The sequence below is a fragment of the Perca flavescens genome, chromosome 16, assembly GCF_004354835.1.
Source record: "Perca flavescens isolate YP-PL-M2 chromosome 16, PFLA_1.0, whole genome shotgun sequence".
In the NCBI taxonomy this organism is placed as follows: domain Eukaryota; kingdom Metazoa; phylum Chordata; class Actinopteri; order Perciformes; family Percidae; genus Perca; species Perca flavescens.
In genome coordinates, this window is record NC_041346.1 from 7,856,130 (window position 1) to 7,881,601 (window position 25,472).

The following is a 25,472-nucleotide window of genomic DNA, read 5'->3' on the forward strand; positions in this document are numbered from 1 at the left end:
TAAAACAAAGCAGAATTTTCTTTAGAATTTATTCAGCAGAATTGTACATGCATTCCCCTTTCTATAACATGACCTTTTCAGTCTAAAAGTGAATTTATCATCTGGGTTGCCCTGACAATGTATAGGTCCAACATGATTAGAGTACATTCAGATATTACAGTTATTTAACCGAAGGTAATATTTACTCCGTTTGCCACCTAAATATGCACAATAAAATCCACAATTTCTCTTTGGTCAAACATAACACGTCACGTTAACACTCGGCCTAGTGAGATAATCTGTCTCTCTGCTGTCATACTGTGGATGTACATGGTGACATGACAGTGTACTGTACAGATTAAGGCAAGTCAAGTGATAAACAGAATACAGAGAGGAGAAAGGGATTCAAAACAACTGAAAGATGGATCGACCGTAGTAAAGAGAGCGTGCTGTGTGTTCAGATGTAGACGGGCTGCTCCTGTGCTGTCAGCAGACGGTACATGGCTGCAGGCATCGTCTTCATGTGGATCTGGAGCAGAAAGAAACCACATGACCAGAATTACATAGCAACACAAAAAGAGACTTTTCTTAAAAAAGTATCTAAACCTTTTCACGCGTGAATTATTATTGTATTACTATTTTTTTATGTTTCTATATTCTTCTATTTATACTAATTCTTTTTAAAATCTTTAAAGAACGCATTGATCATTACAGCACAAAATAAAAATAAAGTCATGGACAGAACAAACAACATACTGAGGGTTGAGTTATTTTTAACAAATACTGTAAACTCTCACAAAAGACGGTAATCAGATAATGTCTTGAGTCTGAGATACCAGTGGCGTGGCTGGCACAAACAAGTAAAAGCTCAAATGGTAAATTCAGTGTTCTATTTCCACAGCACCACAACAGTCCTTTTATAATCACCACCCAATTGTAATTGAATGGTTTGTACAGTAGACGGGCTTCCCCGTCCTCTCATGTCCTCTCCTATGATCTGCCTGAACTTTCTGTATTTGGTCCAAAAGTCTGAACCATCCAAAAAATGCTTTCACACTAGAAACAAACTGGTTTGATCTGGACCGTGATTTGGTTGTAAGCTTCGCTTCAGAACTCGAGCCATCATGGCGCCATTTTGTTGCTAACTGGCCATCACCTCCTGTTAGCATTCCGCTGACAGCCATTTTTTTTTTACGTCACTTGACTGCGAATAACTTTACATCTGAAGCGTTTAAAGACTCTATTTGTCCGTTGTTTAGTTCCAAAGAAACACGACAATGTATAAAAGGCTTCATTACCTTGTACCTCACGTTATGGCTCCGTAGCAGACGTTTTTGTAAAAATAAGCTAACGATTGTCATAACCAAGTGACTTACTGTCGCATAGTAGAGGAATTACCGTATAGTACAGGAGAAGCTCGCAGGCAGTTCCGACTTACATGAGATGTTTAGGTTTAATTACTAATGTTAACTAGCATGTTAGTTAGCAATAATTAGCCTGTGCCCATGTTATCTCCTTACACACACCTACAGTTTCCGTATCTGTAAGATTGGGAATGATTGAGATTTCTCTTGGCACAGCTACCAGAAGACTTCCAACATTCAGACACGTTGCTCACGTCACATTCTCTCAGTTGGAGGCTGTGCAGTAAAGCTGGCCATCACCGGAAAAGTGCTTCTAATAGCCTTCACTGGTCTCCGTCCAGAGCAACGGGGTCTATTGGTCCATTATATACTGTCTATGGTGCAAATAGCCTGGCTCTGCCCTCCTACGTACTTACGCTCAATTTTCATTTCCCTTCAGTACTACGTCTGAGTTCGCGGTATAGTCTTGGGTTTTCTCCAGCAAAATATTTGGCGGTCCAATCAGCGAACAGAGGGAGTGGCTAAGAATGATGACGTTGAGGCCGTGCGCTAGAGTTGCGGCGGAGAAAGATGCGAGCGAAGCCATTGGGTCCGTTGTGGCAACGCCGCCGAATATCCAGAAGTTAAAGCCCGAGCAAGAGTCGTGTCGGTGGCCGTGATGTTGTGGCCCTCCTCCCCACGGGGTTCAGGAAAAGTTAGATTTTCCAGCTCGCTCCGTTAGTGGTGAAGGCTAACGCTAGCGATGCTAATGCTAAATATAAGCCGATAGTTGTCGCACATGCGCAACGGTAACGATTGGTTATGGCAGATCCAATAGTTTTAAACTTCAACAGAGTACCCGCCTTCAAGGAAGTTAACACTTGTCAATGGAGAGAGGCCAGACTCTCTGGACACATGAAATGTACCAGAGTCTGGTAAGACCAGGCTAAGGTGTGAAAGCCCTTTAGCCCTTTTTTTTTTTTTTTTTTTAAACGACATACTTTATGTAGGAACAAATGTTTAGATAGGTTTCAGAAATTAGTTATCTTCATTTCAAAAAGAGCCATTCAGCAGTCCTCCTACCTCTCCCATGGCATTAGACAGAATCTGAACAATCTTCTCGTGAGGCGTCGCCACGACGCTCTGGCTGTTGATGTCGATGATGCGGTGACCGACGCGGACGCCCCCCCTCTCAGCGATGCCTCCCCTCATCAGGCTGCAGATCTGTTAAAAACACAGAGAGGACTCAAACTGACAGCCGTGGCAGAGGATGAGATATATTTAAGCAAAAACTGGGTATGTGTCCTTGAACATCATCATAACAAATCGCTGCTCCATGTCTGTTGCCAAGAAACACGCAGGTTTCAGAGCACGGTTAACAAAATAAAAGCTCCCGTTTAATCATTAGAAAGAGGGCAGCAGCGTTGCCACGGTGATCAGCGGCCATACTCACGATGCCATTCTGGACGCTGAAGCCCAGCTGGTATCGGAGGTCCGGCCTGCGGATGAGCACCATGGTGACGGGAGGACACCGGACGATGTTCATCTTGATCCTGCACTGAGTCTTGAGACCCTGAGGGAACAGAGTCTGGTTAGCTACAGCAGACGGACACCCCAAAGGTAAACGCACACAAACATACAAGAGGAGGTAGTTACTGGTACCTAGGGCTGGGCAATATATCCATATTATATTGATATGGTGATATGAGACTAGATATTGTCTCAGATTTTGGATATCGTAATGGCTTAAAGGTGCAGTAGGTAAGACTTCTGAAACTGAGCCTATGTTCCAGTAGAACTACATAAAGCAGTTAATTTAAAATGCCCCACGTCTCCAAAGTCCCTGCGACGCTACCAGAATGCATTGCGTGGCCGCTCCCGTAGAAATGAATGCGTGGAAATGAATTATAATTATTTTCAATTTTTTTCTGTCCACTGGCAAAAAATTCTAATAATTGAATGCCATAAAAAAAAAAATCTCCCAAAAGATTATGAAACATAAACCAAGCGTTTTTTTAAAATCAGGTAACAAGCTAACTGGTAGTGACAAGTCCTGCTTCCTGGTGCACTAATAAGGTTATCTGTAAATCGTTTTGACTCGTTTTAACCAGAGATTTGACTGGCCAGCAACATCATTTTTTGTGGTTCCACGTCAGCTTTGTTCTTAGGACCCACATCTATATCTAAAAAACATTGTTAGTTTGAAGTAATAATCTTAAAAAATGTCATTTAAATACAATTATTACAGTGAACTTTGTATATCTTGTGTATTTCCCAAGAGAAGCTTGTAAAACAAATAAGACTTTTTTTTTTTTTTTTTTTTAACCTAAACCTGCTTATGTGCCTTGCTCTAAGGAATGGGAGGAACAAGTATTGAACTGAGAGCAGCGGCGTACCTTGATGATGCTCTGGCAGGTGCTAAGCGGTAAACCCACCAGACTCGTCCCGTTGATGGTCATGATCTGGTCTCCGATGTTGAGTCGACCGGACTTCTTGGCCGGACCAGCATGCATCATGCTGGCGATGATGACGGTGGGGAGGATGGACCCCCAGCCCGACTCCACTATCACCACACCCAGGATCTCGCCTTTCTGCTTCTCAATGTAAACCTGCAGGGAACCACGCACAGATTCGCTTCCACAACTGTCCAAAGACTCCAAATATTCATTTGGAACGGTTTATGCGAACAGGCTTTCCTATTGCTGGAGAAACTATGGAAACACAAGGGTTCTCCAATGTTTTCTCAGTTAACCTTTTAAAATGATTTCAGATTAGTAAACAGACTGGGCCTTTGGAACATTGGATGAAAGGTTGCTGATAATGGGGCAATGTAGATATTGCATTAAAGATCAGCCACTTCTTTCTACAACAGTTGAGAACCATTTTGCAATGATGTAAGCAAATCATGTAATCTGAAAACTGCTGCCCTGGTTAAAAAAAACAAACAATGCAACTGATCTCAGCTGCTATTCTGTCTGGAATGGAAATTTCTAAGTGACCCCAAACTTAATGCAGAAAAATCCTCCCATTTTAGAAACTGGAAACGATCCAAACAGTTCTGTCAACTTAGTGTTTAATGGTCTAATCATATCAGCTGGACTTGTAGGCCTGTACATGGTTGGGTAGTTTAAATCATAATAAAAAATTGTGTTTTTGTGTAAAGCTGTCAGATTAATGTAGTGGAGTAGAAGTAGAAAGTGGCATGAAAAGAAAAGAACCTAAAATTTTACAGTATAGTACTTGAGTAAATTTACTTAGTTACATTCTACCACTGTTAAGTAGTCCTATAAACTAAATGAAGGAGTGACACTGCACCCACTTTGAGCTTCTCGCAGCCAAATGCCAATTCTGAAAAATGTGTCTGAGGTGGGATCGGGCTGAGCGTCTCAAATTTACCTTTATACTAAAGCTAGTAACTTCTTGATTTTAATTTTTACTGTCACACAGCTGGGACTCCGAACCAGCTGCTTAGTTTGCTCAGTTTGCCGGTTGAGCAGAAAGATAATGGCACAGGCTCCTTTGCATTCAGATACTTATAACTGGACCTGAACTGAAGGGCTGTGTTGTTCTTTATGTAAAAAAAAGTTGTACATATAAAAAGTCCATCAATATGTAAAGTGAAATATCCTGTTAAGTATCAGAAGCTTATTTTTTAAAAAGGTAAAACAAAATTAACTCAATTTGAAGCCCAATCGAAGTGAATGAAAAGCTCCTGCTGTGACTGTGCTGCCCCCTGCTGGCTCACTTACATCTCTGCAGTTCTCCGACTTGGAGAAGTGGATGAGGTCGTCGTTGTACATGTCCTGAGTGTTGAGCAGGTCGCTGTACTCCCTCTGGCTCAGATCCTCGGGGTCGATGCCGTTGGCCCTGAGGAACTCCTGGTAGGCCACGCTGAAAGACTGACCGATGGACTGAGCAATCAGCTGGGCCTGGCAGACGGAAAGAGGAGGAGGACAACGGGAACCATTACAGTCCCTGTGGGAGTTTGCTCTGCACGGCTTGTTTATATTAGGGCTGCACGATATGAGAAACATATTCATTTGCCATTATTTTTGACTGATATTGCGATGTACTTCACGATATTGAAGAGAATGATTATTTTCTTTTGTTATTTTTAATTGAAAACTATTGAAATTAAATTAAATGATTATTGTGTGATTTTTGCAAGGATCTGTACCAAACCAAGATTATTTTTTTTCTCTTAGTCTGTAGGATAGGATTTGTAGGCTGGGGGATCTCTACAGCACCAGGATACCTAATTTAGAATGGTTTGACCCATATTTTGCCTTTAAAAAAATAGTACGACGCCGCCCCCCCCCCTGCGATTTTGGATATCGCACTAGTCCATATCGGAATTCGATAAGATTGCGATTAATTGTATATATCCAACTTAAAGACACGGGACACATGCATTCACTACAGAGCTTGTGAGGACCCTTGTTGAAATAACTTATATCATGATTTGACACTACAAATAAAACTGAATTGAATTCCTGACATGAAGCAGTCCTAACTCATACTGAACTTAACCTTACCTAAACATAATCCTAACTCCAAATCAACCAAAAATGAAATAAAAAAATAGCAAGAACCTGATTAGCTTCTTGAAATTTCTTATTTTATTTTTTTAAAGATTTTTTTGGGGGCTTTTTCCGCCTTTATTTGACAGGACAGAGAGGTGAGAAAGAGGGGGAAGACATGCAGGAAATCGTCACAGTTGGGATTCAAACCCTGGACCTCTACGTTGAGACATGAGCCTCAAAATATACAGTACGTGCACCATGACTTTTTTTTAAATCACATTTTTACGACATACTATACTATGACTCATTTATCACTTTTTTGACTTACTATACTATGACTGTTTTCGACTTACTATACTATGACTTTTTATAACTTTTTCCACGTACTATACTAAGACGGTTTTCAACATACCATGACTTTTTTCGACATGCTATACTATGACTTTTTATCACTTTTTTCGACATACTATACTATGACTGTTCTCGACATACTATACTATGACTCATTTATCACTTTTTTCGACATACTATACTATGACTATTTTATAACTTTTTTCGACATACTATACTATGACTCATTTATCACTTTTTCCACATACTATACTATGACTGTTCTCGACATACTATACTATGACTCATTTATCACTTTTTTGACTTACTATACTATGACTGTTTTCGACTTACTATACTATGACTTTTTATAACTTTTTCCACGTACTATACTAAGACGGTTTTCAACATACCATGACTTTTTTCGACATACTATACTATGACTATTTTATCACTATTTCCACATACTATACTGTGACTGTTTTCAACATACTATACTATGACTCACTTATCACTTTTTTTCGACATACTATACTATGACTCATTTATCACCTTTTTCGACATACTATACTATGACTGTTTGCCACATACTACACTATGACTGTTTTCCACATACTATACTATGACTCATTTATCACTTTTTTCAACATACTATACTATGACTGTTTTCGACATACTATACTATGAGTCATTTATCACTTTTTTCAACATACTATAACTATTTTATCACTTTATTCAACATACTATACTATGACTGTTTTATCACTATTTCCACATCCTATACTACGACTGTTTTTGACATACTATACTATGACTCGTTTATCACTTTTTTCGACATACTATACTATGACTGTTTTCGACATACTATACGATGAATGTTTGACATACTATACTATGACTCATTTATCACTTTTTTCAACATACTATAACTATTTTATCACTTTATTCGACATACTATACTATGACTCATTTATCACTTTTTTCGACATACTATACTATGACTGTTTTATCACTATTTCCACATACTATACTATGGAGTATGGTGACTTAGAGGTTAGTGCTACTCTAAATAGAACCAGCAAATAGGCACTGCAGACTCATTCATCACTATTTCCACATACTATACTATGAGTGTTTTTGACATACTATACTATGTCTGTTTTATCACTTTTTCCACATACTATACTAAGACTGTTTTCGACATGCTATACTATGACTCATTTATAATTTTTTTCGACATACTATACTATGACTCATTTATCACTTTTTCGACATACTATACTATGACTGTTTTCGACATACTATACTATGACTCATTTATCACTATTTCCACATACTATACTATGACTCATTCATCACTATTTCCACATACTATACTATGACTGTTTTCAACATACTATACTATGACTCATTTATCACTTTTTTCGACATACTATACTATGACTGTTTTAATCACTATTTCCACATACTATACTATGGAGTATGGTGGCTTAGAGGTTAATGCTACTCTAAATAGAACCAGCAAGTAGGCACTGCAGGCTTGGACCCTGGTTCAATCACCGGTCTAGGCTGGGATTTTAACACTGTTTGACTTCCTATACTATGACTCATTTATCACTGTTTCCACATGCTATACTGTGACTCATTCATCACTATTTCCACATACTATACTATGAGTGTTTTTGACACACTATACTATGACTGTTTGCCACATACTACACTATGACTGTTTTCCACATACTATACTATGACTCATTTATCACTTTTTTCAACATACTATACTATGACTGTTTTCGACATACTATACTATGAGTCATTTATCACTTTTTTCAACATACTATACTGTAACTATTTTATCACTTTATTCAACATACTATACAATGACTGTTTTATCACTATTTCCACATCCTATACTATGACTGTTTTTGACATACTATACTATGACTCATTTTATCACTTTTTCGACATACTATACTATGACTGTTTTCGACATACTATACGATGAATGTTTGACATACTATACTATGACTCATTTATCACTTTTTTCAACATACTATAACTATTTTATCACTTTATTCGACATACTATACTATGACTGTTTTCTCACTATTTCCACATACTATACTATGACTGTTTTCGACATACTATACTATAACTCATTTATCACTTTTTTCAACATACTATAACAGTTTTCGACATACTATACTATGACTTTTTATAGCTTTTTTCGACATACTATACTATGACTCATTTATCACTTTTTTCGACATACTATACTATGACTGTTTTATCACTATTTTCACATACTATACTATGGAGTATGGTGACTTAGAGGTTAGTGCTACTCTAAATAGAACCAGCAAGTAGGCACTGCAGACTCGGACCCTGGCTCAATCACCGGTCTAGGCTGGGACTTTAACACTGTTTTTGACTTCCTATACTATGACTCATTTATCACTGTTTCCACATGCTATACTGTGACTCATTCATCACTATTTCCACATACTATACTATGACTGTTTTCGACATACTATACTATGACTCATTTATAATTTTTTTCGACATACTATACTATGACTGTTTTATCACTATTTCCACATACTATACTATGACTGTTTTATCACTATTTCCACATACTATACTATGACTCATTTATCACTTTTTTCAACATACTATACTATGACTGTTTTCCACATACTATACTATGACTGTTTTCCACATACTATACTATGACTATTTTATAACTTTTTTTGACATACTATACTATGGAGTATGGTGGCTTAGAGGTTAGTGCTACTCTAAATAGAACCAGCAAGTAGGCACATACATACTATGACTGGTTTTATCTTTTTTCTCGGCTGGGACTTTAACAACATACTATACTATGACTGTTTTACTCATTTTTCCACATTTTTTAACATACTGTTTTCGACATACTATACTATGACTCATTTATCACTTTTTCCACATACTATACTATGACTGTTTTATCACTATTTCCACATACTATACTATGACTGTTTTCGACATACTATACTATGACTATTTTTATCACTTTTTTTATACTATTTATGACTCTTTTTGACTTACTATACTATGACTATTACTTTTTCCACATACTATACTATGACTTTTTATAACTTTTTTCGACATACTATACTATGACTGTTTTCCACATACTATACTATGACTGTTTTCCACATACTATACTATGACTCATTTATCACTTTTTTCGACATACTATACTATGACTATTTTATAACTTTTTTCGACATACTATACTATGACTCATTTATCACTTTTTTCGACATACTATACTATGACTATTTTATCACTTTATTCCACATACTATACTATGACTCATTTATCACTTTTTCGACATACTATACTATGACTGTTTTATAACTTTTTTCGACATACTATACTATGACTGTTTCATCACTATTTCCACATACTATACTATACTATGACTGTTTGACATACTATTGACTATTTTATCACTTTATTCGACATACTATACTATGACTGTTTTTATCACTTTTTTATGACACATTTTCAACATGACATACTATACTCTTTTTATCACTTTTTGTACATACTATTTTATCACCATTTCCACATACTATACTATGACTGTTTTCGACATACTATACTATGACTGTTTTGACATACTATACTATGACTCATTTATCACTTTTTTCAACATACTATGACTATTTTATCACTTTATTCCACATACTATACTATGACTGTTTTCGACATACTATACTATGACTCAATAATCACTTTTTTCCACATACTATACTATGACTCATTTTTCGACATGCTATACAATGACTGTTTCATCACTATTTCCACATACTATACTATGACAGTTTTCGACATACTATACTGACTCATTTATCAATTTTTTCGACATACTATACTATGACTATTTTATAACTTTTTTCCACATACTATACTATGACTGTTTTATCACTATTTCCACATACTATACTATGACTGTTTTCGACATACTATACTATGACTCATTTATCACTTTTTTCGACATACTACTATGACTGTTTTCGACATACTATACTATGTCTGTTTTCAACATACTATACATCACTTTTTTCGACATACTATACTATGACTATTTCCTCACTTTTTTCAACATAGTATATTATGACTTTTTCATCACTTTTTCCACATACTATGACTGTTTTCAACATACTATACTATGACTCATTTATCACTTTTTTCGACATACTATACTATGACTTTTATCACTTTTTCCACATACTATACTATGACTCATTTATAACTTTTTTCGACATACTATACTATGACTTTTTACCGTATTTTCCGGACTATAAGTCACAGTTTTTTTTCCTACTTTTACCGGTCCTGCGACTTATAGTCAGGTGCGACTTATATATCAAAATATATATAATTTTACATGTTTTTAAATGGTAATTCACACTGAAAACATTACCGTCTACAGGGCGCTCTATGCTTGCTCCTAAAGACAACTGAGAAAGAAAAGAGATAACAAACTACAGGTAGTAAAATATGCAGCCGAAAACGGTAATCGAGCAGCAGAAAGAAAGTTTGAAATGAGGGAGAAACTTGCGAGGGACTGGCAAAAAGGTTACTCTTACTGCAATGAAGAAAACAAAGAAAGCTAATCAGCTAATCATGGGCTAAAAGCAAGATGGCCAGAGCTGGAGGAAAGAGTCGGGAGGGGCTTGTCAACGGTGCAGTTACGTCTTCACGCCTTTTAATACATCCATGCTCCACTGGTAGCTAGTTGTTCTGTGTGCTATTGTATAGCTGAATAACTGTTAATGTGTTATGTTAACATACCGGACACCTACCGTATTCAGCCTGTTGTTTTGTGTGCTATTGTGTAGTTGACAGATGAAATTTTTTTTTAAATAAATGCGACTTGTAGTCCGGTGCGACTTATGTTTTTTTCCTCTTCATGACGCATTTTTTGACTGATGCGACTTATACTCCGGAGTGACTTATAGTCCGGAAGATACAGTATAACTTTTTCCACATACTATACTATGACTGTTTGACATACTATACTATGACTCATTTATCACTATTTCCACATACTATACTATGACTTTTTTCAACATACTATACTATGACTTTTTTCGACATACTATGACTGTTTTCAACATACTATACTATGACTCATTTATTACTTTTTCCACATACTATACTATGACTCATTTATCACTTTTTTTTAGACATACTATACTATGCTGTATGGTGGCTTGGAGGTTAGTGCTACTCCAAATAGAAACAGCAATTAGGCACTGCAGACCTGGACCCTTGTTCAATCACCAGTCTAGGCTGGGACTCTGACTGTTGGACATTTTTATCACTTTTTTTTCGACATACTATACTGAGACTGTTTTCGACATACTATACTATGACTCATTTATCCCTACGTTATTGACTCAGTTATCACTTTTTTCGACATACTATACTATGAATTTTGTGGACATGACTCATTTATCAATTTTTTGCATGCACATGCATTTTCTGCACGCAACGAATTTTCTGCACGCAATGCATTTTCTAATTTTCACTATAATTCCATCCATAAGTAACACAATGACAGAATCTATGACTGATTTGGTAATGATGTTATCAAAAAGTTTTGGAACCATTGGTATATATACTCATCTAAAGGATTATTAGGAACATCGTGTTTGACCCTCTTTCGCCTTCAGGACTGCCTGTGGCATTGATTCAACAAGGTGCTGGAAGCATTCTTTAGAAATGTTGGCCCATATAGATAGGATAGCATACCATTACACCACCACCAGCACCACCAGCCTGCACAGTGGTAAGGCATGACGGATCCATGTTCTCATTCTGTTTACACCAAATTCTGACTCCATCTGAATGTCTCAACAGAAATTGAGACTCATCAGACCAGGCAACATTTTTCCAGTCTTCAACTGTCCAATTTTGGTGAGCTCGTGCAAACTGTAGCCTCATTTTTCCTATTTTTAGTGGAGATGAGTGGTACCCGGTGGGGTCTTCTGCTGGTGTAGCCCATCTGCCTCAAGGTTGTGAGTGTTGTGGCTTTACAAATGCTTTGCTGCATACCTCGGTTGTAACGAGTGGTTATTTGAGTCAAAGTTGATCTTCTATCAGCTTGAATCAGTCGCCCCTTTCTAGTCAGTTTGGAGTTCAGGAGATTGTCTTGACCAGGACCACACCCCTAAATGCATTGAAGTAGCTGCCATGTGATTGCATTAACGAGAAATTTAACAGGTGTTCCTAATAATCCTGTAGGTGAGTGTATAACTAAATTATTGCTTTAAATAATGACACAGTCAGCCATGGTGGTTTCTGTTTGCTGTCACCCTACCACAGCTCATAAATGGGGTAAAAAAAAAAGAAAATTTCCTGTGGCAAACAGTATGATTTATATGATTAGGATAGTACAACAATAACAGATTAATATTCAATTACTCACATCCTCAGACTCAAAGACGTGGCAGATCATCCTGTACAGCCGTCTGTCATCGTGGCTCATGGTGGTTTGCTCGGCTGCGTGGTCCAGGTTTTCCTGCGCGCTGCGGGAGCGCACCATCTTCCCCCGGGCCATCAGCACCACCATGTTACCGATGTCGGCTATGTAGGAGATCGTCCTCAGTGGCAGGTCCATTAAAGACTCCTGGGATCAAAAAAAAAAAAAAAGAAGAAAGATATGAGGTACTCCCAATTAATCCTTAAATTTCTTCGTATGATGACGTCGCCCCTCCAGAAGGATTTAAGTATATATATATATATATATATATATATATATATATATATATATATATATATATATATATATATATATATATATATATATATATATATATATATATATAGTAGGGGTGTAATTTCACAAGTTTCATCACGACACAATATTATATTGATTATTTGGACATTTGCTGATATCTTAAAGTCTGTCACTATACAATTTCGATTTGATTCAATTCGGGGCCTACGATCGTTATTAAACAATGTGTCATATGCCCATTTAACACAGTAACATTTATATAAATTCAAAAAAAGCAACTAAAACATGATTTGACAATTTCATTACGGAGCTCTTCTAGACCTTTAAAATTAAAAACTATTATTTTTAATAAAAAGAATAAATATGAACAAAAAAAGGGTGGCATCTTATCGATATTTTTCACTTTTGCATCGATAATATTGGACCGTTTACCATTTATCGATCCAGATTACACCCCTAATATATAGACTTAAGGTAAGGAATGCATGTTATCATGTTTCTACCTGAGTGTCTGCATTGAGGACTTTGATCCTCTGCGTGGACATGAACAAATCAACCTCAGCAGTGGACGGAGGCTCCCCGTCGGGGCTCTGTATAGCCGCAAAAAGACAACAAGAAGAGAACAGAACAGTGTTCTTGTCTAACACACATTTATCTTTTACATGAAAGAGAATCACAGAGAGACAAAGAAAACAAACTAAACTTACCTTTTTCCTGTTCTTTGCCTGCTTCTGAGCAGCCTGCGGTGATCAGAAAGCACAATAGAGACTCAGAAAGACGACAGTATAAGAAAACAGCTTTTTGGGTGCATCAACAACAGACCAATCGCCTCACTGTAGACCCTCTACATTCCAAATGCCAAATTAAAGCACAAAAAGGACCCTAAAGGTGTATGTTGTGTATGTGCGTGTGGGAGGACAGTGATGTTGCAGTCTATCACATCTGGCATCAGCAGGCTGCCAGAGGCCTCTGCAGCAAACATGATCAAAAGTTTCCTCTTCATCAATGTGACACAAAACCAGCCTGAAGACAGACAAGCGGCCTCATGTGTTTGTGGCCAACGCCTCATGACAGCTCAGGGTTTGTGTTTTCAAATGTTGGCTTATGCCACCATGTGCTTGCTTAACTGAATCTATGTGGTTTCAAGGTTTCATCATTAGAGATTTGATTAAAGTGGATTTCATCTGTAAATATTTATATTATATATAATAAATATTATGGTTGTAGGATGTGCAATATCTGAGAGGGTACGGGGGCAATATGGGGCATTGTGCAATACAAAAGTTATTGACCACAACATGATTTTATGGGAAAAGTGCAATCTGGGCAGAATTAAGTGCAATATGAGGAGAAGTATGTGTTCTTCTGCTGTGAGTGTGAGGAAATGTAGGGGGCGGGGGGCTCTTGTGTGAGGTGTATCAGATGTTCATTGAACGCATGGGATGACATAATGTATGCTTATGTTTTATGCATGGTTACTGTGCGTTTGTGTGCGTTGTGTCGCCATTTTCTGTTGTGTTGCTGTTTTCTGTTCTCTCGACTGCCCAAGACGAATTTCTCTGATAGGAGACAATATCTTAAAATCAAAATGACCGTAGTTTCTACCTGGATCACTGTTAATGTTCATTGTAACACTTTAGCTTTTTCTACTATGACAAGTCCAAATGTGTGCTCGAAAAGAAAGAAAAAAACATTAACATTAAAGATGGCTGTATGTTGGGGTTTTGGACTGGTGGTCTGACAAAACAAGACATTTAATCACATCGGCTTGGGCTCTGGAAAAATGGGCTCTTTTTTAAAAACACTAATTTTCTGACATTTGAAAGACTAAACAATTCGTGCTGGTTTAAATCTCTTTCAATGGTGATAATCAGACCTCTATTAAAGCTGACGCATACCGCTAACTAGTATTTATTTACTCGAATGAAAAAATCTAAATTGTTGACACTGTTGTTAAGACCCATATGCCCTCGAAGCCCGGCGCAAACATTACAGTTGGCTCGTTAGAGATGAGCCAGGAATGCGCAGAATCGATCACCGGCGACCAACAATCGCTGCCCAATGCATGCCGGTTAGATTTGTGTCTGACTTGATCCCAACTTGCTCCAGACGTCTTGCACACGTGGTCAACGATAACCTCATGATCAACATGGCGACGTTCTATACAAACTTTTAAGTGATTTTGGATTGATATTTGTCTGATTTGAAGGCTTATTCTGTGTTGCGTGGGGGATGGTGATGGTGTCGTCAGGGAGACTAAATACATTGAGATTACAGATCATCTACGGTCTGCTGTATATTAACATCAGCAACAGATCGGGTGTAGAGCATTTCAACAGGCTACTCTGTAATAATCAAAGCAATTGGAGACTGCAGTGCTTACAAGCTGATATACGTGTCGGATAACATTTTAATAAATCAGAATTGGACATAACAGTATGTGAGTGTTTCTGTGACATCAAGTTCAGACCGAAGGCTGCTTGGAACGGTTGTAAACTGTCCGACTTGGCTGCAGCTTTTTTTCACCGCCCCTGGCTGCTGCCGCATGCTCCCGTCCACTTTACAGGCGAGACGCAGCTCATCTCGAACGAGCCTAATGTTTCTCATTTTAACCACGCCTCTCAGCATCATCATGATCTCAAGATGGACTCCTGACCTGTGGTGGGCTTCACATCCTGTCACCATCGCAGTGCTCACTCAACATACAAAAACTACATTACATCACTTCCAGCAAACCTTACGGAGAACAATGAGGACAGTTCAGGACTGTTTCAAATATTCTCTGGTCTAGAAGCTATAAACAAAGAAACGGTCAGCAAGTTAGTGTCCCGTTCCCTACTGAGCCTGTAACCGGTTATCATCACTTCACTCAACTGACTTTAGCAGTTTAGATAACAGACACTCGACTGCTGTTATTACAGACATGTGAACTAACCGCCGACACTGGACTCACGGCTGCAGAATGAAATGGCAAATCAGATTAATTTACTGCCGGAACGCAGTGCTGGATCATTCTGTGATTAACCCCTGACTCACTATGTAAATGTACATACAAAAGTACACAATTTTGGTACTTGTACTTTACTAAAGTATTCCTATTTTATGCTACTTGATAAATAAAGTAACATGCGTAACAGATGAATGAGTTCCACCACGGTATCAAAAAACATTTTCCAAGTAGAGAGAAGCTTTGTCTACTTCACTACAAATCAGAGGCAAATATTGTACTTTTTACTCCACTACATTTGTCTGGCAGCTTTAGTTGCTTTTCAGATTACAATTTGTTATACCCTTCCTGTGCAGTGAAAACCATGTAAATCCAAATGTGGTGATTTTGAATTAGAATGTTTGAGTAACCGAACCCCTTCCTCAGTTCCAAATACAGAGGTTTATAGAATTTAAATTTGGGGGAGAGGAAAAAAAAAAAAAAAAAAGAAAAAAAGAGTACTGGTATCAGATTGGTACTCTGTATCAGCCACTTCTTCGAGTCGCATCACTGCCTCCCTGCAAGTGAGATGCCGGCTCACCCAGCCTGTGAGACAGTGATCTAAAAATGACTGCTTATCCCCTCACCATTACACCGTCTCTAAATGTCTCCCTCCCTGTAGGTTTGTAAGACCTTAATGGAGGCAATGTCCTGGATCTGTCAGTCAACCGTCCAGAAAGCAGAGTTCGGCTCAGCTCCTCTAACGTTCTTCCCTTGCCTCTCCAAAATGCCCATCTCTCCCGCGCACACAGTTCTATGTCTGAATGCTACACTGTCCCTGTAAGCCATCTTTCACACTCACTCCCTGACACCAGCTGCCCTCAACTGACTCCAGCTACATTCACACAGGGAGCGCAAATGTGTTTTTTTGGTGTTACCAAAAATCATCACTGGATATTTCTTCTTATGTGAATCCATGGGAAATCATGCACGATACAAGCCACATTTATATGTGCTGATGTACTTAATGTTTAATCACTGTGATTGGAGTTAGAAGTGTTTTTCCTTTGCGTGATGCATGTGACATCATGCAGTGCGACTGAAGCAGAAAGCGTGGTCTACAGGCTCCACAGCCTCACAGCCTGGAACAGTTTATATATAACATCCAGTGGAGCAGCGGAGGGGCACTGATGTGTGGATGTGCACTTTTTTGTCCGCTGGCTGGGTTGCCTGCTGAGGGTTTCTGACTTTAAAAGAGCCAAATAAGAAACAAACCACAGTTGCATCACTGATGATGTGTCCAAGTGTGTTAAAAAATGTATCTCCAAACCGAGGAGCTGTGGGTTTGATCTTTGAGCCCCTTGAGGTCATTGAGTGACAATGAACGCTATGGTCGATGTGAAAATAAAAGCTTACCTCATGTTTGATAAACACATTCTTCACGTTCATGTTGGGTGAAACACATTCACTTGTTTCACCCAAATTCAGCCTGATGTATTTGGAATTTTTTGGGCTGGCATAAGAAGAAACCGTTTACTTTTTATCGCCAGAGCACTGAACTTGTAAAAAAATGTTCTATGCCAATATATAAAAAAGGTATAGATCAATATTTAGCTTTTGAATTGGAGAAGTTCAACAGAGAGAAATAATGTACCAGTGTGATTAAAAACAAAACATTGGGTATTGTTGGGAGATTCTTGAACGTGACCATGTTGTCAAGAAAGAGGCTGTGTCTGAAATCTCTCCCCATTTACTGGGGAATCTCTAGGCACCTCACGATTTGATTAGATTCCGGCTACAATGCGATGACAAAACGATTATTATTATTATTATTATTATTATTATTATTATTATTAGCAGCCATCCTGAGAGCTCCACCTTTGAACGTACACATGTTCCACCAAAACACCGAGGCTATTTTGCAGCGGCACAGTGGCTCCATCTGGCGCTTGGCACCGCCCAAGATGATTGTGATTAGCATGGAGAAATGCCAATAAACCAGAGCATTTTTTTCTCCCATCCCGGAATGCTGTGTGCACTAGTCAGACCCTCCTCCGCAGCGCTGTGGGGGAAGGTCTGACAACACGAGACTATTAAGAAAATAGTGAGCGAACGATGGAGTGATCTCGGACCCGAAACCCATTGTTCTTCCTCCACTACGATATGACTGCAGGATGAAATCAAATAAGCTGGAGCCTGCACTCACCCGGACTCTGTTCATGGCCTCCTGTGCCTGCTGCATGCGGGCGCTCTTTGTGGGCGTCCTCTCTGAGAGCAGGTGGGTGCAGCCCAGGTAGGTCGCTGCAAAGATGATGCCGTCGATAAGGTCTTCGGGGTCGCATGGTCCCGGGACTGCATAAACCACATGCACTCGTTAGGCACATTTACACACAAATGCATATAACATACTGGCACACAAACATACTACATACAGATTATAAAGTGAAGATATGGCAATGATCAAAAAAAAAAAAAAAAAAAAAATACTATACACAACATCTACAATATACAGTATCTCACAAAAGTGAGTACACCCCTCACATTTATTAAATATATACATTATATCTTTTAATGGGACAACACTGAAAAAACTTTGCTACAATGTAAAGTATTAAGTGTACATTCCCATAGAATGGGCATGGGGTACTTTCCATAAAATCAGCTCTCAATCCAAATCAAACCAACTATTAGACAAACTGAAATAAAACCATGCCAATCTCTAGATATGGTGAAGGGTATGTGGTGATGATGGGGGGCTATTTTAATTTCTAAGGCCAAGGGAACTTTATCAAGATGCATAGTATCCTGGATCCATGAAATAACTGGCCTTTAAAAATAAAAATCTGCCTGCCTCTATGGGAATTTAACATAGGGGTGTACTCACGTTTGTTGCCAGCAGTTTTTTTTTTTTTTTTTTTAACATATCTTTATTAAGTTTCCTCGGGGCACATACAACATACAGGAATACAGCTACTGAGTAAAGAACAAAGCCCTCGTTTTAACCCACCCTTAAAATAAACAGTTGCCAGCAGTTTAGACATTAATGGCTGTGTGTTGAGTTATTTTGAAGCGACAGCACATTTACACTGTTATACAAGCTGTAAACGTAATACTTTACATTGTAGCAAAGTGTAATTTCTTCAGTGTTGTCCCAAAAAGATATAATGAAATATTTACTAAAATGTGAGGTGTGTACTCACTTCTGTGAGATACTGTAGATAAATTTTTTGAGAACACAGCCATGACCATAAAAGAAATTAAACGTAAGGGATTGTAACATGTAATATTCATCTTTATGTCAACAGATGAAAAGAATGGAGATGGAGCTGAGAATAACATTAGGATTTTTGTATGAGAGTCCACTCACCGTCCACAAATGTTGGAAATGAAGGAAGAGATCTGCGAAGCTGAGAAGGCACAAAAAGGGAAACCTCCATCACCATCCTTATTATTTCTACTCACATACAGGTCTCTCATTGAAATTCTGCTTCTAAGACTTTTACTGCTGCCAGCCATTCTGCTGCTGGCAGATTAACGCCTTGTAAAAGATGCCTGCCTTTCTATATTTTATGGCTCACCTCCTGGAGAGTGGGCTGCTGTGGAGGAGGCTGTGGCTGAACTTGAGCCTGTGGCTGAACTTGAGGCCGCGGCCGCTGAGCTGGAAGCTCCTGATGATGTTGATTCGGTTGTTGATGCTGATGTTGACGTTGGTGATGCGGATTAGGCGGCATGTGTGCGTAGGGTTGCGGCTGTGTGTATGCCTGCGGCGGCCTCGCCGTGTCCCTCTGCTGTGAATGGTGGCCGTGGTGGGGGTGATGGCTGTGTTGGGGCTGCTGTTGGGGATAATGTTGAGGATGAAGTGCTCTGGCTGACTCAACTCTCAGCGGACTGACCGGCTCCCGAACTGTGACTGAGGCGTAGCGGGATGGAGACTCAGACGCCGACTGACCGGGGGAGTGAGGAGAAGACTGAGAGAAGGAAAAGTGTTTTTGTATATACTCCTTTTAAAACTGCAATGCATCTACAGCAACTCAGTTGACACCTTATTCAGACGATACATGATTCAGGATTTGGGCATTAATCCAAGTAACACAAAATGAAATGTTGCTGTAAAACTTCCCGAAAGCAATAAAAATCTAATTTAATTATTGCAACACTGCAGACCAAACTCCTTGAGCAATGTCACTTATCAGCACAGGCTTAATGGTCCCATGACACGGTACTCTTTGGATGCTTTTATATAGACCTCAGTGGTCCCCTAACACTGTATCTGAAGTCTCTTTCCCGAAATTCAGCCTTGGTGCAGAATTACAGCCACTAGAGCCAGTCCCACAATGAGCTTTCCTTAGGATGTGCAATTTCTGTGTCTGTAGCTGCATTTAGGGCATGTACAAATCCACTTTTGCTAATTTAACCACCGTTAAAACATAACATTGCGTAACATGCAATTTAAACTGTGGAAACCAATTTTCTCTTCTTAAAGAATCTATTTTTTTCCAGGAGGTGCGGAGTCCAAAGAACTGTTACCCTGATTGTATCCTCCAAAGCCACACTGCTCCCATTTCCAAATATCTAATTTATTACGCAATGAAGAAAGTGCAACATCAGCTACAGTGTAGGCTAAGCAAAACTGTTCTGATGAGCCAATTTTGTTTTGAAATGTAAACAATTTTAACAGGAGCACATGCGGCTGCGAGTCCTTTGGAGATACAGCTTACATTAAAAAGAAAAGCTGTACGCTTTAAGGATGACTTTAGTCATACTTACATGTTCAGCTGTAGTCGGCAGTGGGTATACCTCCTCTGTGGGGCTGACCTCCTGCCTCATCACCCAGATGGGCTCCACAGGCTGGTCAGGTGTGTAGGGGGAGCGCACAGTCTTAGTCTTCACCTCCTCAATCGCCTCCTTAATGTCTTTAATCGCCAGGCTGATGGCGTCTCCTGAGCCGCTTGAACCTTCTTCCACTTGGAGACTTACTGCACTCCGCTCTCCTGAGTTGCTCTGCCCAGAAGAGGGGCTCTTGGCCAGGGTTTCTGCTTGTCTGGGCGTCTGCCTGCGACTTTTGGGAACGGGACTTTGATCGGCGCTGTCCCCCTCGCTGTCAGACTGTCCGTCATAGTGGTGCAGCCGGCAGCCAACAGAGCGGTCCAGAGGGGAGTGATGTGAGCCGCGCTCTCTGCCCTGCCTTGGTGCATAGTGGGAGCCCCTGGTGGGGGAGCTTGGCGCCCCTTTTTGTACATTCTCCTGTCTATGGCTGGTAAAGGGCTCTTGGCGGGACTCCTGCTGGGCCTCATTAGTCTCAGTCCTCCAACCAGATTGCCTGCGAGGTTCTCTGTGTAACTCGGGGTAGGAGGTCTTAAGGGGCTCAGGAAAAGAGTTAGGATGGGATTTGGGCTCCGAGTACGACTTGTAGACAGGCTCTGGGTACGACTTTTGGTGGGACTCTGTATAAAAGTCTGCATAGGTTTTCGGATAGGAGTCAGAACGGGAAGTAAAGTGAGACAGCGAGCACGACTCAGAGCAATCATCATCTTCATCTTCAGGCAGCAGGTCGTTGTCGGGCACAGGGCTCATGCTGGTGTCCTCACTGAAGTGGTCCAGCTGGGGGAAAGGTGGAACCTCCGGGGACGAAGGAGGAGTTGGTGACCGGAGTGGCGGCGGGCTGTGGAGAGGTGCGTCCATACTAAGCGAGGCGGCGCTCTCCGTGTCAGAGCAGAGATCAGTGATTTCACTTCCCTGAGCTGCTATGTCCTCCGCGATATCCTCCATCGCTTCTTCCTGATCCTCCTCTACTCTCTCTGCACCTTCCTCTGCTCTGTCATCGACTGTCTGCACGTCGTTACGGCCGCAGCTGGAGTGACCTGGGGTTGGGCGATGGTCTTCATCATCCCCCGCCTGTTCTTGATCTTTATCATTCTCCTTAACTTCCTCCGATTCCTCTTCACACTGTACTTTACACTCCTGGAGGTCCTCTTCTGCCTCAGCAGGCGGCGTGTGTTGGGGGTGAAGTTGCATGTTTTGGGTTGCAGGACCAGTTGAGAGGTGGGTGGGGGTGATAACGGCAACGGGAGTCAGGTGAGGAGAGCCCCTGTCCTGCAATTGGTCAGTTACAGGATCGTCTGATGAGCGTTGCTGTACCTGCACCTCTGCTGGACCCTCTCTCTCATCCGCAACAGGCAAAGAGTCCTGCATTTCTCTGACTGGTTGCCTCGGTCTGTGCCCTCTGAGTCTGGGGTTAGGGTCGCCATGACGGCGGTAACGCGTGACAGCAGGGCGGGGTTGCTGGACGGGACGGGGCTCAGTGTCTCGGCTCTCGTCCCCGTCTGGCCTGGAAGGAGCTGGCACCGGGCCCAGACCAGGACTCTGAGCCTGGCCCTGCCCTGATGGAGGCCGCCGGCGATGCCGATTGGGTCCGCGACCTGTGGGTGGTTGGTGTTGGTGAGGAGGCTGATGATGATGGTGATGATGATGGGGATTCACTTCCCCATCCTGGTTGACCATTTGACACGGCCTCCAGGACCGACGTACAGGAGGTTCCCCGAGAGACGTCCCGTTGGGCTGCCTGCTCCTCGGAGCCACCTTGTGCTCCTCGCCTGCCTCTTCCTGATACCTTTGGCTCATGGCTGGGGTGTGATACGACTCCAATTTTCAGAACATGCTCCCCCTTATCTCCAAGAAAGCCCCGCTCATAGCACAGCCTGGAAGAGACGGAGACGGGATATAAACAGAAAAAGCCTAATTTACACACATAAGAGGTCCAAGGAAAGTTAACATGTAAAACAGAATCATTATTAGGGCCTAGATATTGAACATTAATACTTTTTTTAAATACAGGCCGAAATGTTTCCATATTAATCAGTATTCAAAAGTAGCATTGAATGCAAAATGTCATTATGGAAACTAGGGCTGCCTCCTCCCAATTAGTCATTTTATATCCTCTTTTTTTTTCATGCTGAATGATTTATTTCCGAAAACCATATGAGCACATCTCTGGTAAACACAAGATTTAAAGTGGTGCTTCTGCATGGTTCTTTGTGGAGAAACTCAGTTTTACAGATCTGTCTATAAAATGAACTAATTGTCAACAAAATCGTATGAGTGTTAGTCGAAAAAAAATGTCTTTAGTCGAGGACAGCCCTGTTGGCAACGTCATTGGGCATTTGCTTTGCGTTGAAACTTAATGTGGTCAATTAAAGATGTTTTTCGTTCTTTTTCAACTGCAGTTGTTTGCAAATGTTTGTAGGCTATTTCCACAAATTGACTGAATTAAAACTTAATTGAACATAGCCGTAAAAGAAAAAAGTACATAAAAAGGAAACACTACTGGGATGTTGGGTATCAGGCTGGGGACTCCCTGTCTCTATATTGCCAATAGTAAAAACCTAAATCCGGGAGGGCACGTGACCATGACTGGCTCCCGCTCCCACACATTAGCTAGATTTCCTGCAATTTACTACACCCCTCTTAGCCTAAAATAGCAACTACATAAGTGGCAACAAACAAGTGAACTTTGCTGGTGATTAACCATGTCGAAACAGACGAAAATTCAGTCACGGAAGTTGACAAATGTTTCAGCTGCTAACGCTAGCTTAGCTAGCGACTCTCAATTACAAGACGATGGGCCTCCGCTTATTGTGGACACCACGACTCTGATCCGCGAGGTAACCCAAAGTTTTACTAACGCCATGGACGAAAAGCTCTCTAAATTCTCAGAGACTCTAGAAAAAATCTCCTCAACTTTAGAGAGCCAGTCCAAAGGCATCACCGCGGCGGAGCAGCGAGTTTCGGATGTGGAAGACACAGTGGCAGGGTTGGAGCTAAGAGTCACCGAAGCAGAGAAGAAAATTAAGATAATGGCAGATAGCATGGATGATATGGAGAACCGGAGCAGGCGGGACAATATCCGTATCCTCAACCTGGAAGAGGGCACGGAGGGGAAACGTCCTATACAGTTCTTTGAATCTTGGCTTCCGACCGTACTCGGCTTAGAGGGTAGCCCCGGTACTAAAAGCCATATCAAGATCGACCGGGCACACCGCAGCTTGGGACCACGGGAAGCGCGTCCTCGTCCAGTGATTATTAAGCTTCACAACTCCAGAGACAAACCCAGGATAATGGCAGCGATGAGGGCGAAGCAGAACCTGGAGTACAAAGGCAAGAAGATTTTTATTCACCAGGACCTGTCTACTGCGGTTCGAGAGAGACGTCGCGCCTTCAACGGCGTATGTCAAGCCCTTATTGACAAAAGTATCCGTTTCAGCATGCGATTCCCGGCTACACTCTCCGTGAACCACAATGGTACGGAGCACAAATTTGAAACACGGAGGTGTGCAGAAAACTTTCTCAATACGCTGGAATAGAGTCAGAAGATGACTCCGGTCTGTGACTCTCATCTGCTGGTTCACTAAGGACTGAGTAAGTTTTATTATATATATGCAGAAGACTGTATATTCTAAAACTATTATTACAGCGAACTAAAACAGTCAGCAGGAGAATTTAAATGGGTTCAGAGTCGAGTTGGCTCAACTGTGTTTCTTCCTCTATTAAGATATGAGGGATTTGCGGTTACTGATAATATTGTAGCTACAGGAGCTTTTTGCTGATCTGGCTGATCAGAATAATAATGTGCTTGTTAATTTTATGTTGTGGGGGTGGGAGTGAGATATGGAAACTGTTTTGTTTTCCAGAAGCGATTACTCCTTTCAGCAGCATGTGCTCTTACAACACTACCCATTGGGTAGCTTTTTGTTTTTGCTTTTGTTTACTTAGTTTTCTCAGAGTTCTGACGTTCTCCCGTCTGTTGGAGATGGGCATGTTTATCCCAGCACAGTTTATCTGCCCAACAAGTGTGAATTGCACTGTCCCCCTTTTTTTTTATATATATATATATATATATATATATATATATTTATTATGTTTTATCTACCCTAAACGGATCACTTTCACTTGCTACCTGGTAAGTAGTTCACATCATGAGTAACACAAAAATTATTACACTGAATGTCAAGGGTATTAATCATGTGGTGAAGCGGCGGAAAATTCTCTCCATGCTCAAAAAAGATAAGGTACAAGTGGCACTATTACAAAAGACCCACCTCACTGATCTGGAACACTTGAAACTAAAGCGGGACTGGGTCGGCCAAATTTATTATTCTTCATTTAACTCAAAGAGTAGGGGAGTAGCAATACTTATACATAAAAATCTTACATTTACACTTGATAAAGTCATACAAGATACTGAAGGAAGGTATGTTGCTGTTGTTGGGTGTCTGTATGGAGAACGTGTTCTCATAGGATGCGTCTATGCCCCCAATACATTTGACAGCTCGTTTTATTCTAAGTTATTGGCTGACATCTCCTCAAGTTGCCCTCCATATGTCAAACTTGGAGGGGATTTCAACTGCGTTTTGGCCCCAGAAATGGACCACAGCCCACCTAAAACCCTACCCCCACTAAAATGGCCCAAGCTACAAAGGGGCTCTGTTCAGATTTGGTTCTATTTGATGCATGGAGGGTAATTAACCCACAAGATAAAGACTTCACATTTTTCTCTAGCCCTCATCATTCTTTTT

The 25,472-nt window shown here is 40.4% G+C and overlaps 1 protein-coding gene and 1 long non-coding RNA gene across 6 annotated transcripts in view; one reads left to right on the plus strand and one right to left on the minus strand.

Annotated features, from left to right (window-relative positions):
• The window catches only part of LOC114571541 (amyloid-beta A4 precursor protein-binding family A member 1), a 32,925-nt gene that overhangs the window by 540 nt on the left and 6,913 nt on the right, over positions 1 to 25,472 (minus strand). For 2 of the 5 annotated variants that reach the window (XM_028602534.1, XM_028602535.1), the window contains exons 2-13: positions 20,668 to 22,598; positions 19,479 to 19,868; positions 19,268 to 19,307; positions 18,107 to 18,252; positions 13,682 to 13,714; positions 13,478 to 13,564; positions 12,663 to 12,863; positions 5,072 to 5,251; positions 3,719 to 3,931; positions 2,776 to 2,895; positions 2,406 to 2,546; positions 16 to 508 (exon numbers count right to left, since the gene is read on the minus strand). In XM_028602534.1, coding sequence (XP_028458335.1) covers positions 437 to 508; positions 2,406 to 2,546; positions 2,776 to 2,895; positions 3,719 to 3,931; positions 5,072 to 5,251; positions 12,663 to 12,863; positions 13,478 to 13,564; positions 13,682 to 13,714; positions 18,107 to 18,252; positions 19,268 to 19,307; positions 19,479 to 19,868; positions 20,668 to 22,521 — 3,477 coding nt within the window. In that variant the 5' untranslated portion in view covers positions 22,522 to 22,598 and the 3' untranslated portion in view covers positions 16 to 436. Of the gene's footprint in view, positions 1 to 15; positions 509 to 2,405; positions 2,547 to 2,775; positions 2,896 to 3,718; positions 3,932 to 5,071; positions 5,252 to 12,662; positions 12,864 to 13,477; positions 13,565 to 13,681; positions 13,715 to 18,106; positions 18,253 to 19,267; positions 19,308 to 19,478; positions 19,869 to 20,667; positions 22,599 to 25,472 lie in introns of those variants that run through there. The other 3 variants (XM_028602537.1, XM_028602538.1, XM_028602539.1) reach the window with 3 other exon arrangements.
• LOC114571542 (uncharacterized) lies at positions 2,046 to 4,104 on the plus strand. The gene is made up of 3 exons (XR_003694661.1): positions 2,046 to 2,618; positions 2,731 to 2,942; positions 3,678 to 4,104. It is a non-coding gene; the product is annotated as an uncharacterized LOC114571542 (long non-coding RNA).